The sequence below is a fragment of the Varanus komodoensis genome, unplaced genomic scaffold (genome assembly GCF_004798865.1).
Source record: "Varanus komodoensis strain SLA01 unplaced genomic scaffold, ASM479886v1 scaffold59_1, whole genome shotgun sequence".
Lineage (NCBI taxonomy): Eukaryota > Metazoa > Chordata > Lepidosauria > Squamata > Varanidae > Varanus > Varanus komodoensis.
The window spans coordinates 1,393,778-1,410,075 of NW_025336221.1; the positions used below are offsets into that span (position 1 = coordinate 1,393,778).

General features: G+C 41.7%; 1 protein-coding gene across 3 annotated transcripts in view; it reads right to left on the reverse strand.

Annotated features, from left to right (window-relative positions):
* Positions 1-16,298, reverse strand: part of PRKCA (protein kinase C alpha) — a 218,587-nt gene that overhangs the window by 35,820 nt on the left and 166,469 nt on the right. For 2 of the 3 annotated variants that reach the window (XM_044449502.1, XM_044449504.1), the window contains one exon: positions 4,815-4,838. The exons of the other annotated variant lie outside the window; for it this stretch is intronic. In XM_044449502.1, the coding sequence (XP_044305437.1) occupies positions 4,815-4,838 (24 nt within the window). The remainder of the gene's footprint in view (positions 1-4,814; positions 4,839-16,298) is intronic. 3 annotated transcript variants of the gene reach the window in all.

The window sequence follows — 16,298 nt, forward strand, 5'->3', positions numbered from 1 at the left end:
CCGTCTAGAATAGGCTGAACATCCCCCATCTGGTCAAAAGATTCACCCATCAACAGCATCTCAGTCTTGGCTAGATTGAGTTTGAGTTGGTTGGGCCTCATCCAGTCCACTATCATAGCCAGGCACTGGTTTAGCACCCACAGTCTCACCTACTGTTGATGAACGGGGAGATATTGCTATGCGTCATCAACATACTGATGGCAGCGCACTCCAGAACTCCAGATGGACCTAGTCAGCGGTCCATGTCAGTAGAGGTTGAATAGCATGGGGGACAGAGCAGACCCCTGAGGAATTCCATGCTGGAGAATCCACAAGGCTGAGCAGCATTCCCCGAGCACCACCTTCTGGAGGCAGCCCTTCATGGAAGTGGGACTCCTGCAATGCAGTGCCTCCCACTCCCAACTCCAGGAGGATACCATGGTTGATGGTATGGCAACTGCCAAGAGGTCCTGCCGTATTAACAGGGCTGCACTTCCATCTCCTTTTTGGCATAGGTAATCATACAGGGTGACCAAGGTTGTTTCTGGGCCAAACCCAGGCCTGAACCCCGACCAAAATGGACCCAGATGATCAGTCTCATCCAAGAGTGCCTGGAGTTGACTGGCAAACACCCTCCATAGAACCTTGCCCAGAAAAGGAATATTTACTATCAGCTTGTAGTCGTTCAAATTTTCCAGGTCAGGGGAGGGTTTCTTGAGATGTGGTCTCACCACCGCCTTTTTAAGGCAGCATGGGATCATTCCCTCTCCCAAAGAGGCACTGATGACCTCCCAGGTCCAGCAGATTATGCCTTCCTTACTGGATTTTATAAGCCAGGAGGGGGAAGAAACCAGTAAAGAGGTGATTGCATGAACCTGTCCAAGCACCTTGTCCACATCCACGAGCTCTACTGACTGAGTAATGAGTAATGATCTTTTCATCACTGAGATTAAAGTCCAAAAGAGTATATTAAAATAACTGTATAGTAAGACATTCTCAGTGTTATATTTGCAATACCTGAGCTAGAAAGTCCACTAAAGGAACACAATGGAGTATCATCTTCCCATGACAGAAATTAGATTTTACAAGTCAAGTGGTTCTGAGATTAATACTGATCAGGGACTAATAAAAGAATGGCCACAATCTTGAAAAAGTGTTTTTAGTTGCATGGTGGTACAGTCTACTAATACTGTACATTGAGAAGCAACTACACTGGAAGTCAAAGAGTGACCTTAGAAGCCTTTTGATTTGGACATATATATAACACAAGTTATAATTGACAGGGCAGAATAAAAAACCACCCTAATTCATATGTCACAGCACAATCCAAAAGACTGAAAATGCACCTGCATGGCATAGCTAAAAGACTGCTTTATGATGGGTCACAGAAAGACTCATGCCCCTGTCATAAAAGCAATGTTACAGTCATGCCATGCAGGGACAGCTGTGCTACAATGCCCTATTTCTCACATAATGACAATCCAGCCTTTTTAAAATCTTCCTTGTAGAAAATGAAGCAGCATGTCTGTTAGCACAGGCAATACTAACCAAACCACAGATGAAAGGAGCCTGTTTCATTTAGCCACTTCTGCTTACAATGGGAGAGCAAAGTATATCACCAAGTATTTAAACGTTCTGCCTTATATATGTGCAAACCACCCCATTACAATTCTGCCCTAGGCATCCATTTCCATTTCAGGGCATGACAGGCCCATGTCTTATTGCTAGTGAACATTGATTATTGGGTGGATTAGAAATGCAATAAAACCAACAAACAAACAAACAAAAGCTTCCATGCTATTTCTCAGCTCCCGTGGGGGGGGGGGGGGGGGGGGGGATGCCCTTCATCACAAAAGAATATAAAGAAGAACTAGGAACATTTAATTCCCATCTCAGAGGCTTGGAATCATTTCCTAAAGAATCATATCTTGCCTGAAATACATGCTAGCTACTATGTGATTACAGGGAAGAAACAACATAAAAAGCAACAAATGCTCAAAAATATTATAATCAATTAAATTACTGACATACTGGAGCTGACTTGTAGAATATGAATGATTATTCAGTACATAAAATACAATTATGTGTCCTAATTTTTAGGACACAGAGCTTTATAATTATTATATTGTAGCACATACTGCATATTCTTCCACTCTTAAAAGATTATTTATAGTTTTAATTACATTACGTTTAGAATAGAAAGCTTATTTCTGGTAATAATTTTCATTATAAACACAAAGCACTATGTAATTCTTCAGTAATTACATTATGCTTATTTGTAGTGTTTCTTTTTCTGATGCTTCAAACACACTTAGCTAATGCTATAATGAGCATAAATAACAGGCTCATTACTCTGCTTATACAGGCATTTGAGGTAATGAATCTTGCCAATTATATGACCTCTCAGACTTGATCTTTAAAGAGAAAAAATAGTTGAAAGTTCAGTCCCCTCCACTGACACTCAATGCCAATTTCAGTGACACTCATGAAGGAGTGATCACATTGTATACTGATTTTACTTTCTCGTTAATGCAATCATTCGCACTGTTCTGCAATGTTATGGTGAAGGAATGGCCCAAGACATCTGGCTGCTTGAAGCCTGCTGCAGAGACAGCCTTGCCTGGAACCCTTCATCCCAAGCAGCTGGCCAAATAGGATTCCACTGAGCACAGCGGCCTCTCTTTGCCAGTCTCACTCCAAGAAGCCTGTGTAGAACCCTCCTCAAGACAATGTTCATACACAATACTCTTCTTCAATCTAACATGTCCTGCTCTGCTTCTGAACATATATTGCTGCCTACAAACAAGGTTACCCATCCAAGACCTCTGTGAGTCAGCTGACCGGATTGCGTGAGCTTCTACTTGATCACTCGCTGAGTAAAACGATGCCCATCTAGGTCAGCTACGCATGACTGCAGCAGAAGACACACATGGTTCGTGAGCTTTGCCCAAAACGAAAGCATTTCCCAAACAGGAAAGTTCTAACATTTGAAGTGCATGAAAACAAGAACCTAGTTTTGAATCCATTTATGGCAGGGGTTTCCAGACATTTTTAACCAACCCAATTACTGGAGAACAGTAAGCTTCTACCAAAACCATGCCTCTCACTGGCGACCCGTTCTGTTCACTGTTCATTATATAGTGTCCACTCAAAATGGAACAGGGGACAAGTTATAATAAATTGTTTATTATGGTTAGTCTGTATTTTGGAGACTTCTTCATTGCAGTAGTTAATAGATCACCATTGTGTAACTCAAAGCTCTTGTTCAGGTTAAACATTTTGGAATTTAGAGCACTAGTCAGTGTGAAATCTGTCCTGGAGGAATTTTAAATTACTCTGCTTACTTCTGCATCAGTGGAATTTATAGGATATCTCTGTGGAACTCTCTTTATGAAGTACTCTGCTTGACCAATACTGGACACTTAAGATGCTTTGACTAGTTCAACAACTCATTACTAATCACCAGTGTGAACTCAGTTCACTGGTAACCCAGATTCTCATTTTACGAGAACCTGAAACAGAATTTAATATCGGGTTCAGATCCTGATTAAATAGAAATCCCAATGTTTCCCTTAGTGATAGCTAAGCTGGAAAAGAGGGATTGGACTCCTGAAGAAAAGGAAGTAAGGCAAAGTGTCCAGACAGTGTACGGACAGTGGCTAAACTGTTGCTTCTCAACACTGGTTGCGAGGGAGCAAGTGCTACATCTTGGTAGATCAGTCACAGGTGCAGGGTGGGAATGGGGGCAGTGGAGGCAGCATCTCAAAAGGCTTCCACAGCTTTCTGTATAACTTGCTGGGACAAGAACATGAATGGGATTTTCCTCCCAGCTCTCCTACATTAATTCATACACTGAAGAGATTTCTTTAAGCCCAACACAAATACAAAATTTCTAATATTTGAATGTGTATCTTCATGATATAATAGGGGTGTGTGTGCGTGCGCATTTTAGTTTTTCAGACCATGCAATACAAATTTGCTTCTTCCATTTACTCAGCAAGTCCATTAACCTCTAAGTCATAATAGTCTGTCACACTATATAGCAAACCAAATTTCGCCATGCAGTTCGCAATGCGTGCTCAATAGTCTTCAGGCAGAATATCATGCAATAGACTTACATTGTCTTAACCAGAGGAGGAGTTTTAGGGAGACATTTAAAGAGGAGAAAACATTGTGTTCAATATAAGAACAGAATGCTGCCTTCATTCTTTGGATTCTCATGCTGGCTTTTCAGAAAGTGGTACACTGGGTGATAGGAAAATAGATATTTTACAGTCCGATGCAATCAGGCACTGTGCATCTCTTTGTAATGGTTTTGGAGCCATTCACAGCTTGAGTAGTGGGTTCAGCAGAGCCCATTAGCAGTGCTGTTTTCCCCATTTTTCCAGAAAGCACAGCTGTGAGGCTCCAATGGGCTTTGAAACTGCACATAAGGGACAGAGTCAACTCTGGTCCTCTTTCAGGCTTTTAAAGCAGAAACCAGCCATCCTGTTTCAAGGTGGTGCTCATCAGACATCAGGACCTACTTCAGACACAGTGGTGCAGGTACTTATTTAGTGCAAGGCAAAGCAGATTAATAGCATGTATCAAGTTGTGCATGAGACAGGTACATGAATTTCTGCTTTGCTTATGCATCCCATTGAAACCAGTCTTACATGGTTTACTAAAGGCATTAGTCTTAGCTCTTAGTGAAATCAAACAAAACATCCACACAAAAGTCTAGCTGGCAAATTCAAAAAAGAGCCTTTCAATGATAATTAAGAAGGAAAAATGCACTATTAAGAGGGAAAAGTCAAGACATGCACATAGTCTTACTTTCTCTGGTTTGGACGCACCTTATCTTGGACCTTTCTTTTACCCTGTAACCACAGGTAAGATATATTTTATGCATTTTAACCTCTATTGCATGAAACAGATCACTCTAAAAATAAACATTATTGATAAATTAATTTATCAGAGTAATATCCCGCTCCTTTCCTTTTTAAAGTTCTCAGGGCAGCTCACCTCCTCCTGTTCTCAGTCTTATCCCCACAACAACCACCCTGTGAGGTAGGATGGGCTGAGAGTCTGTGACTGGCCCAAAGTCACCCAGTTGGCTCTATGGCTGAGCGGGAACTAGAACCCAGAACCTGTGAGTCCCAGCCCCACATTCTTAATCACTATACCACACTGGCATAATTTAATGTCTGTCCATCTACACTGGCTAGATTCAGACAACATGATAATTCATTCAGGGGTGCATTTTATATCATATTTCCCATTGCAAATTTGATTTGTTTGCATAGGGAAATTTGTAAGTTTGCATCAGAAAATGTTCTGATATACTAGTGAGATTTAATTTAGCATGTTTACTTTACTTGTATTTAGTAAACAAAGGTTTAAAAAGTACTCCATGGGGTTTTGTTTTTGCTTTGTTTTTGTCCCAATTCAGCCCAAGTACTGGACCTGAAATACCTGAGGGGAAAAAATAAAACACACTTAATAGGATTTCAAGGTGATATTATGGACACTTTTACTGTAATACTTGCAGAAGGTTGCTAACAGCAGCTGCCACTTCCCTTACATTCTTCACATTTAAGAAAACAAAGGTACAAAAAATTGCTGACACCCTGTTTTAAACACCCCAGAGAAATGCGCATGACATGCTGACAACCATTCTGCTATTTCAACAAAGTCAACTCTCTTCCACTAGGGTTGTTGTGGCACCTTCCTTTTCACTGTGACACTTTCTCTCTCTCTCTCTATAAATATATATGACAAAGGAACAAATGTTTCACATCCTTCCTTAGGTCAGTTGTTATTACCTGCAAACCTTAATTACAATTTTGACACTGCAGAGTTCGGTTTATATTGTTTTTACAGTTGGAATGCATCCATACTATTGCAATTATGAAATGGAACATCTCTGGGGGAAAGGGGAAAATTTCCACCCTGTACCACCAATGAATCCCTGAACTATGTGGCGGAAACCCACACTGTGGTTCCTCCCATCACCAGTACTACCCAACCCTGGGTGCTGGGGCAACTGCACATCACAGGCTCTTGCCCAGGGGCTAAAGCATCTTAAATCACCTTAGTGGTGCAGGGAGAAGATGCTTTCCAGCCGCTCCCTCACCACTGCTACAAAACAAGGAGGAGATCCAAGAATGCAGCCACACTGACCATGAGCACATTTTTCTTTAAACAATTACCAGTATCCATAACCTGTCCGTTACTTTCAACCAGTCAGTCAACACAGCTGATCCATTTGACGCTACTCTCTCCGTACATTACTGCTGCACTGGATGTAAAGTCATTAATTCTTATAGAAATTGTTCTGGGTTCAGTCCAAACTGTGGTCAGAGCATTCAGACTGCCATTTAATATTACCATTTGATGTGGATTTTAAAGCAGAGACTTAGAGGTTAGATTTAGAAACTACCCATATTTTACCAGCTTGGCCATCACACCTAACAAGGGGGGGAACTCATGTCCCAGAGTGGTGGAGTGAGTGAAAGAGCACTTTGGCTTGTGGTTACCTCTGAATTAAACCTATGAATCCTGCAACAACTAATTGCAAGCAGTATGGAGGCTATGATCTACTCCACTGGAGAAAGCACAGTATGCCTGTTGCCATAGCAACGCATTTAAGGAGCTCTCTAAGGAACTCCCTCCTTTCTCTCCCTCTCACAGTAGAAAGCAAGAAATCTGTGTTCCATGTGTTTTAATCTAACATACCAAATATATGATTTTTTCCCCACTGAAAACCCTATTTAGTGTTTCATTCACTTCAATGACATCTAGTGGCCAGAAAAATAAACAGCTTTCTTTCTTGCAGCTACCCTCTTGTAAGAAGTCTGCTTCTGCGACCCACAGCTCTCTAACTTTATATTTGGGAGGCATTAAAGATATAAATAGCATATGAACCATGCAGCACAGAGCAATGCAGAGCCCCTCACAAATTTCTTGTGGTTTGAGGAAAATTACTTTTTTTTTTGACTGTGTGTCTGAAAAGATGAAACTGCTATTAATTTAAAATCAGAGAGGGCCAGCTGCCACCCCCCTCCCCTCCATACACAACCTAAAATCGAAAGCATTTTAAGGGAGTGACCATACGGCCCCCAGGAAGACGCAGGATGCTCTGCATGCCTGGAGGCTGGGGATCCACAGGTGGCTCTCCCCTCTCCCCACAGCTGGCACAGAAAGAACTTCATAGGCAGCTTCTCTGATTGTAAGAGTGACCACGGAGACAGGATGTAGGGGGCACTGGGGGGGATGGGGGGGGAGACTGTGGCAGCCAGGATATGAAATATCCTGGTGGTGCTCCAGCCCATTCCATCCCTGCCCAAATCTCCACAGCTAGACAACTGAAAACTGCGTCTCGCTGCAAAGCCAGCAGGTGAAGTTCATTCCTGGGCATCCCCTACCCTACATCATCCTCTCAGCTGGAGGCTTAAGGGTCCCTTTCTCCGAGCGTCTGTCCTCCAGCTGTTTTTGGATTTCATCTCCTCTGACTCCAGCAAGCATGAACAACAGTCAGGAATATTCAGCATTGTAGGGCACGGCATCTTCAGGGCACCAGGTAGGGGAAGGCTGCTTTAAAACAATTCACCAAGGCTTCAAAAGCCACAGAAACGGTTAATTAATGCCTCAGTCAGAAAGCCTGCTATGCAATCTGTAAAGGCTCCTTTGAAACTTGGGCTCCTTGAACCCACGCTTGAATGAGTGGGATAGCAGGAGAAATGCCCTGAGAAAGGGGCAGAACAAGAAGGCTCTGCGTGGAACAGCTTGGTTATTCTAGCCAGAACCTGGTATATGCTCCTATCATTCCACCCAGTCCCCCTAGTAATGCAAGCATATCACAGGGCTTTGATCTGGAAGGGACAAGAGAGTGCAGAATAATGAGGAAGGCCCCAAGGAGAAAGGGGGTAGAATTAGCTGCATGACAAGCAACAGGCTCTAGGGACTGCACAGAGCAAAAGGAACAATCACCCCATCAGACTGCTAGAATGACCATGAAAGTACCTTTTATAAAATCCACTGACCTGCCTTTCCAGTATCCCCTCATCAAGCAGATCTGCTCCCAGTCACTTAGTTTACAATCAATCTCCATATTAAGATGTATCCCGTGTCATTTGCATCTTATGTTCTAAGGCTGTCTGCTCCACTTGGTGCTCTCCAGAGATTTAAGATGACAAGTACCAGCATTCTTGACCCTTGACCACCTGACTGGGGATAATGGAAACTGAACTCGAAAACATATGGAGAGCACCAGGTTAGGTAAGGTTATTTTAATGTAGATGGATCTAGGCCAGACAAAATACCAGAGCTGCCAATGGGGAGAGACAGAAGAATGCGCTTAGGATTTTTACACTGACATCAGTGGCATGTTAAAGCAACTCCTTCTACTTGGTCTGTATCCACAAATGCTAACTGCAGAACTGGTCTGAGGAGCACAGAAGACAGGCTGGTGTTAGGTCGTGTAATGCACCTTCTGCGTGCAGAAGGAACCAGGCAGGTCTCAGAAAGACTCTTGCCTGAAGCCCTGGAATGTCACTATGCTGGGCTAAATGAACTTGACATAAGGCCGCTTAATCCTATGAATCGGAATTGTAACCCCGCTGCCAGTAAGCACCAAAACTCAAAGGTTCATCAGGTACAGAGCAGAAGGAGTGGTAGAAGCTGTTCCCACCTCCCTGCTTCTTGGGTTTGGCAATTCAGCTAGACAACTCTTTTTGGCCTTCTGGCTGAGGTGCTTCAGAGGCAGAGGGAAAGAGGTTAGAGTGCTGCCAGGATACTTCTCGCCAGTCCCAGTCCCAGTCCCCTGTCCCCTGTCCTCTTCCCCCCTCTCCAAGGTCAATTGTCCAGCTGTGGTTCTTCTATCCATGCCAGCCGCAACTGGGTGGGGAGCATTCTGCCATGGATCCCCAGCTCTGAGGTCAGAACTCTGCTTTCCAGGCAGCATGGGAAGTTTCCTCATCACTCTTTTAACCCCTCTCAGAATATATTACTTTTTTAATGCTGTTGTTCACACAAGAGGGAGCCACAAATTATAGCCAAGACAGAGACTATCCACAAAATATCTGCTTACATGCTCCTGCTAACAATATTATCAGGCTTCAACTTGTTGTTGTTGTCATCATTTTACATCACATGGCTCACCTGTAATTTAGGAGGGATATTTTGTGGAAGCTAGATATTTATCATATCAAGCAGCATCCCGTTTTAATTCTTAAAGGCATAGCTGGAGGGAAGAGAGAAGCGGTGGCCCTTCTGTATTGCAGTGGGGCACTACTGCCCTCCTGTGGTTTACCCAGCTCTTGTTATGGAGAGAATGCAATGAAAATAATCATTCTTCTTGTTGATCCACTTAGAGGCACACATGAATGCTTGCCCCTTGCTAAGCATGTTTCCTCTAAAATTGAACTTCGTGCTCTTACAATTATGAGAAACAGAAGGTTGACGGGGAATGTCGGTTGCATGTCCTCTGCAGGCTCACCAAATCAGCCATGCAATGGAAACCTCAGACAATGCAGTTTCACACTCTCTTCCAGCCGCATGAGCCACCTCCTGCACTTCTCTCCACCCCTAATCTCAGCCTAGAAGGCCCTCTGCACCACAGCTCTAACCCCCCCCCCCCCGACCACTGGCGAGATTTCTTCCAAGTCCATCATGGGTCATTCTGTCCAAAGGTAATGCATTAGCCAAACCCATCCAAGAGAGGAATCACTCCAAGAGAGATAAACAATTATGAAGCCAAAAGCCTGTCACAACTTACATGGAACAATCATTCTTGGGCCTCGTGAAGGATTGCCAGTCAGAGCTTGCTATGCGCTGCCCCAGAAAAAGGCAAGGCGAGCAGCTGACCTGCTTTGGCTGACCATTTGGCTAGAAGAAAGAGAAGCTTTAACAAAGGAAAAAGAAGAAAAGGTTCCATTCATCCCGTAATGGCAACCTTTTGAGGCAGGCTTAAGGACCCCCTCCCTCCCTCCCTCAATCCAGCAACCTCCTTTGCTTCTTTGGTTACACTGAGTAAATAAATATTAAGAATGTATATCCAACAAGGAAAGAATTAAGACTTCAATATATCCAAAAGTAATGCCTAAGGCTCAAGTATTAAAATGTTTTTAATGGAAATGTTTGTTTAAAACAATTGTTTGTTTGTTTTTTCATAAGAAATGATATTGGTTAAGATTGTTGCCTCGATGGACCTTTGGATGTTCAATTTAACTGTGAATAATCATGCCACGAAGGTGGGGCAAATGGCTTTTAATTTCCTCAGATTATCAGAAACCCTTCTCATTTTGTTCATAAGTTTGGATTAAATCTACATTGCTTTTAGCCTTAATTTGCTTTGCAAAAGAGGAGATTAGTGAAAGTGAAAGCATAATTACGGCAAATGTGACAGGGAGACGCTCATTTGCTACAGGACACCTTACATAGTATCAGGCAGGCAAGGGAAAAAGCATCCTATCAAAACTACCATTCGTTTTACAAGCAACACACAATCCTCCTAATACTTACAATATTTACAGTACCAAAAGTTGGGTATACTTTTACCCAATAAATGTTCCACAATCCTGAACAAAAAATAAAATTAGCTCTGAGTTGTAAATTAAGATTTTAGATCTAACATTCCAAAAAGAGACAGGTAGGTATGCTATTTTAAACCAGAGTATCTCCTGCAGAGAAATACTTTGACAGAATGCTAAAAAAAAAAAAAAAATCTGCTGAAAACAGATTTTTCAGTAGGCCTCAGTGACTTTTTAAATAATGTATGCAATCCTACTGGCATAAATAGGACTGAATTACATTAAGCTGGGCACATAAAGACATGCTTTTTTTCGAGCAACTCTTACCTGCCCAGCACCGTTAGTGTCGATATCTTTCACTTGCTTTCACTTAGATGTTTATTTTATTCTTAGCTTGTGTTGCTGTAGCTTTTAATAATTTACGTTTGTGCATTTTGATCAAATGCATTTAACACATACTCAAAAGCCATTTGATTTTTAGATTGTTCCTTAAAAGTAAATATTGAACAAGAAATATTTATTAGAAAAATCAGTCTTTTGGAATACTGTTCTTTGTGAGCTTCTCATATGCATCTGGTTGCCCATGGAGCAACGAGTACTAGACTAGCTATGTCTTTGGCCCAATCTAGCAGGACAATGGGTATACTCTTCTTTAGAATAATTATCTTTGGAAAAATTATCTTAAACTCTAACACACACAAGTTGGTAACTCTCAGGAATAAAATAATATTTCCCAAGAGGTCTTCAGGTAGTTTTGCTTATGCTTTAAGGGAATCTGCTTATCACATTATCAAGTCTTCAACTTTCAGTTCAGTTTTCAAGAAGCACAGACTATGGGTTGATGGGTATTGTAATTACTCTAGTTTTTAGATTAACTACTAATACTCTACTATAATTGCTCCTCTAGCTAGTGCTATACTGTTTGGAATTAGATCTAGCTTCCCTCAGGGCACAATCCAAATAAGATGACTGTAAACCTTTGAAATCAGAGGATTACGGGTACCTCATACAAGGTGGAAGGAGAACAAAGAAGAAAGTCATCCCTATGTTCCTCAGACACTGCACAACCTTGGTTGCTGGGAAGAGAGCACCCGGCCCCTGCATAAGATGCATATTTATTTTATTTATTTATTTAGAATTTTTGTATGCCGTCCCATTCGCTTGAGCCTCGGGACGGCTTACATACAATAAATAAACGCAATACAAATAGTGCAAATAAAATCCAGATTCACCCTGGCTGCAAATTAAAAACCTATAGATGATATTAAAAATTGTTAAAATATTGTTTAAATAAAAAGGTCTTAGCTTGGCGCCGAAAACAAATAATGATGATGCCAGGTGGACCTCTTTGGGGAGCGCATTCCATAGGTGGGGCGTCACCACAGAGAAACCCCTCCTCCGGGTACTTAGCCTCCTAATGTCTTTCACGGGGGTGGGTTCCCAGAGGAGGGCCTCTGCTGCTTATCTCAGGAGGCGGGAGGGCAAATATGGAGGAAGGCGTTCCTTTAGGTATTCAGGTCCCAAGCCATTAAGGGCTTTATAGGTAATAACCAGCACTTTGAATTTATTTATTTAAAACATTTCTATGCCGCCCCCATTGCAACAAAGCCTCGGGGCGGCTCACAACATAGCCTGAATTGAGCCCGAACTTCGATGGGGAGCCAGTGAAGCTGGTAGAGGACTGGGGTTATGTGAGAATAATGCCAGTTATTGGCCAGTTAATAATGCATATGCCAAAATCATCCAAATTTCTCCTTCTCTAAATAACTCCTTCATTTAGTATCAGTGCAACAAGTATGGAATAGCACTCCCATTTGTGTGCTATCTGGGTGCCAGGCAAAATCTTTTTTATTTTTTATGTACTACATAAACGTTTTAAACAAGGAAGTAAATTATATTCCTAGTCAGATGTCATATGCAGCATCCGGATGAGAAGGATATCTACGAATAGAGCATATGCACCAATTATTAACAACCCACAATGTGAAATGGGAATACATACACAAAAATCGACATCTTCCTTTATGACGTTTCACACATTTGAGGCCTCTTGGTGGACTGAAGGACCTTTGGACACAGCAGCTGCAAAGGCACGCCCAACACACCACCACAACCACCTCGTTTGCAGCCTGCCGCGGGTGCATGGCTGTCTTGTGCAATTCCGGGGGCTGCCACAGCAGATAAGCTGCCCCTGCAGGAGCTCATCCCCAGCCACAGGGAACACGTCTTCCCTTTCCTGACTCTCACTGTGCCGTGGGCTCACAGATCTTAACTTTAGAAGAGGAAACAAGAAATGGACTATTGTAAACAGGCAGTGCTTTTCTGAAGATGCCTTTCTGCTTTAAAAAGTAGAAATTATGACACTGAATGTTTTAGAGTACTTCACTATGGATTATTCCAATTCTAGGTCTTCTGGGGGAGTGAAAGGCTGTGGAGCAGATACATCCTAGGCTGCCTGCAACGTTCCTCTCAGATCACCCAGGCAGAGACCTACTGGTGTCGGTAACTTAATTTTAAGATCAACAGCTTGGGGCTTCTACAGATATAACAGGGACCTTTGTAGTGGACATCATCGCCTCCACCATATCTGCAAACGGAGGGACACATCCTGTCCCCTTTTGGTCAGCTGCCTGAACAAGTTAGAAGTGGACTATCAGATCCAAAATAATTAATTATACAAATTCAGAACTAGTAGAAGCACACATTAAAAGCTTGAAAGTTTTACAATGTTTATTTTGTAAAGTTGTAAACATTTTAAAAACAAATAAACACTCAAAAGGTTCCTGATGTCTTCTCACTGTACACTGGGCAGCTCCTCTGTCATAGAGTTGACTGGCAGAATTGCCCCCCCCCCCCAGCTTAAAATTTCATCTAAACCTGCCTGTTGTACACTGGGGATTCTTCAGTTAAAAGAAAATTACATGCAAAACCCTAACACTTTTTTCCTGTGGAAATAAATCAGGAAATTGGGGTATTTATGAAATAACTGTAAAGGTTAAGTTACAATGAATTAGTAATTCAGGGACTTTAAATATCTGTGCAACGTTTATGAGTTAAATCCACTATGATGGCTGTATGCAATGAAAGCATGCTAAATAGTATGTACATTTGTGGAAGTGTGACCTTATAGTGAGTTCTGGAGAATGTATCATCACCAAAGGAAGAATGCATAAACCAGCACTATGCATCATCGAAGATACACTATTTTAATTCTCAGGAGAAGATAAAGAAAGCAGCTATTAAGGAATCTAGCAAGTTTTTGCAAATAAATTCTCTCTCTTCTCTCTCTGTGTATCTCCATATGAGACACCATTAAGATACATACCACAATTTCACCCACCCTACATATCAAAGTATCACCAAGTAGTTTAAGAAGACACAACGTATTTTTTAAAGGTGACAAAAATGGACCAGAATCTGGAGTTCAGAAAGTGCAAATAATTCTGGAAGGTAATCTTGTGACTATTAATGAAAACAATAGCCCTGAAAAAATAAAAAGAGAAAAACTGCTTTGTTAGTAAAAGGATAGAAAATCGAAGCCATAATAATTAGTAGCGGAAGCAAATGAGAAACAAGTGCAGAACAATAATGGAAGCAGCACTAAAGGGACCACAGAAACATGGGAATCAACCATTGCTCAGAGCCAAATGAAAATTAGGAATAATGAAATCGCATCAGTAACTTCACTACCAAGAACACATTCAATGCAGGACACTGGCCACAAGCAAAACGTGAACCATTAACAAAGAAAGCAAAGCATTCCATCAGCATAAATGCTCATTACCTCAATATACAGTATCACAGGATGGTTGGAAACATTGACCAAGATAGTTTTCCTAGGCAATTATTGGGCTGTGATAAAGTATCTGCCTGAGAAGAGCAATATGTTTCATAAGACTTGCATGCAAGAATAACTAGCAGCTTTTCAGAAAAAAAGATAATGAGAAAAGCAATTATAGTGCAACTGTAATTATACAAAACTGTGGCAGAGAAGGTACCCCAAGAAGGCAGTACCCTATTTCTCATGCAACAGGACAGAAACACACAGATCAGGACATGTGCACATATGCATGGTGAGTTATTTTCCCGATTGAATAATGATGCTTCCTCCCGTCCCCACCCCTACCATTTTGTAGCCTCTGGCACCATTGCTCAAACAGCCCTCTCAAATGGCTTATTCCATGCAATATTTCATGCTTCTGAAGGCGGCATTACTTCTACTTAAAGGAATTATTTTGGTGAACGGCAATCTAGAATTGTATAGTTCAACAAATAGGATGGGCAAATTTGCTGGATGTCCTGAAACTCAACTTTATTAGACCACCGTGGAACAAAAGTTCAACTGACTAGGAAAAATCTGTACTGTTTTTCTAACGAATGTGTTATACATAGGAAAAATAAATTGCCTCTGTATGGTCTTTTTGAGTTTCATGTTTGTACTAGCCTTGGTTTGTAGGACACAATGGGCTACCATGTTGCTTGAAGGGAACAGACTATATTTTTTGGGAACAAAAGACCCTGATAAACTCTGAGGGGTTGCAGGGTCATTCTAACCTGGGAGAACAATTTCAGAATTAGCTACAGAACCTCTTGACAAGAGCAGGAAAAGAAGCAGGCATTTTGGTTTTTGTGACCTTGGCAGTGACTGTCCTTCCATCAATGCCAAAACAGCACTTTGGAAGGACTGTCACATGTTCTCCCGCATTGTGTTCAGGTTTGGTGTCTTGACAGAGTGTAATTCAGGATGTTGCCTTTTCTTGTCTTTTCTTACTTTCTTTTCAGATTCTTTGGTAAATATGTTCTTATGGCTGTCTCGCCCTTCCTTGTCTGTTTCAGCATTCAAAGGAATCAGTGAAGTGCAGTAGGTAACATACAAGAAAAGTGACAAGATGAGGCTTCAATGGGATAATTTGTGCAGAGTTGTCAAGGACTAGGAATAAACAACAGTAAAAGGAGGAGACTTCCAGTAGCACAAGCCAGAAACTCTGGAAATGGGGTAGGAGAGGGAAGCCCAAGATTTTAATATGGTCACAGAAAAGAGTGTACTTTTGAAAGGCTGACTGAAAAATAAGTATGTATGACCCCAAATGGGCATTTTTGAGTTTCTGATTTTTTTAAAGGGGGAACTGAAAGATGCAATGATCAGCAGAGGGAGGGGATCGGACAAAACATGTTGTGTAAGAGTCCTCTAGGAGAGCAACCCCTGGCAAGCTTGGCTGTCTGCAAGCAACTGCACTGTCAAGTTAGTTTGCAGGAGTGGTTTAGTGTTGTGTGCAAACCAGCCCATGGACTTTTCTGTGCTAGCTAGATATGTGAACTATCATCTTGTATCTACCATAGCGGAGCGCTACACTATTTGCTATCTAAAGGGCAGGAGAATCATCATAATGAGCTATTTATGGCAGCTCTGAGTCACCTACCTCTTGTGAGGTGAAAACTGAGAAGTCTTACTTATTTACAGCTAAAATTTCTACCAACACAGCAATTTCCTGGCCTCTATAAATCATGCTAAGATGTCTTAAATAAAAAAGAAAAATTGCATTTTTCTTTCACCATAGAACAGCATCTGCAAGGGAAAGGGCAGCCCTAGATTCTGCAAGGACTTGAGTGCAAACTTTCAAGCGAGGAGAATGCAGGCACTGCTCATAGTCCTTCCTCTCCTTGTTTTCTGCAGTAAAATGACTCATAGGTCACATCTATATGAGCAATTTTCTGTGATGTTTAGGGGTTTCAGTGCATTGCTTCAGTGCAAGCAATGCAAGGAGAAACTGTCCTTTTACCCACAATTACTCTCCTCTTTCCAATTCA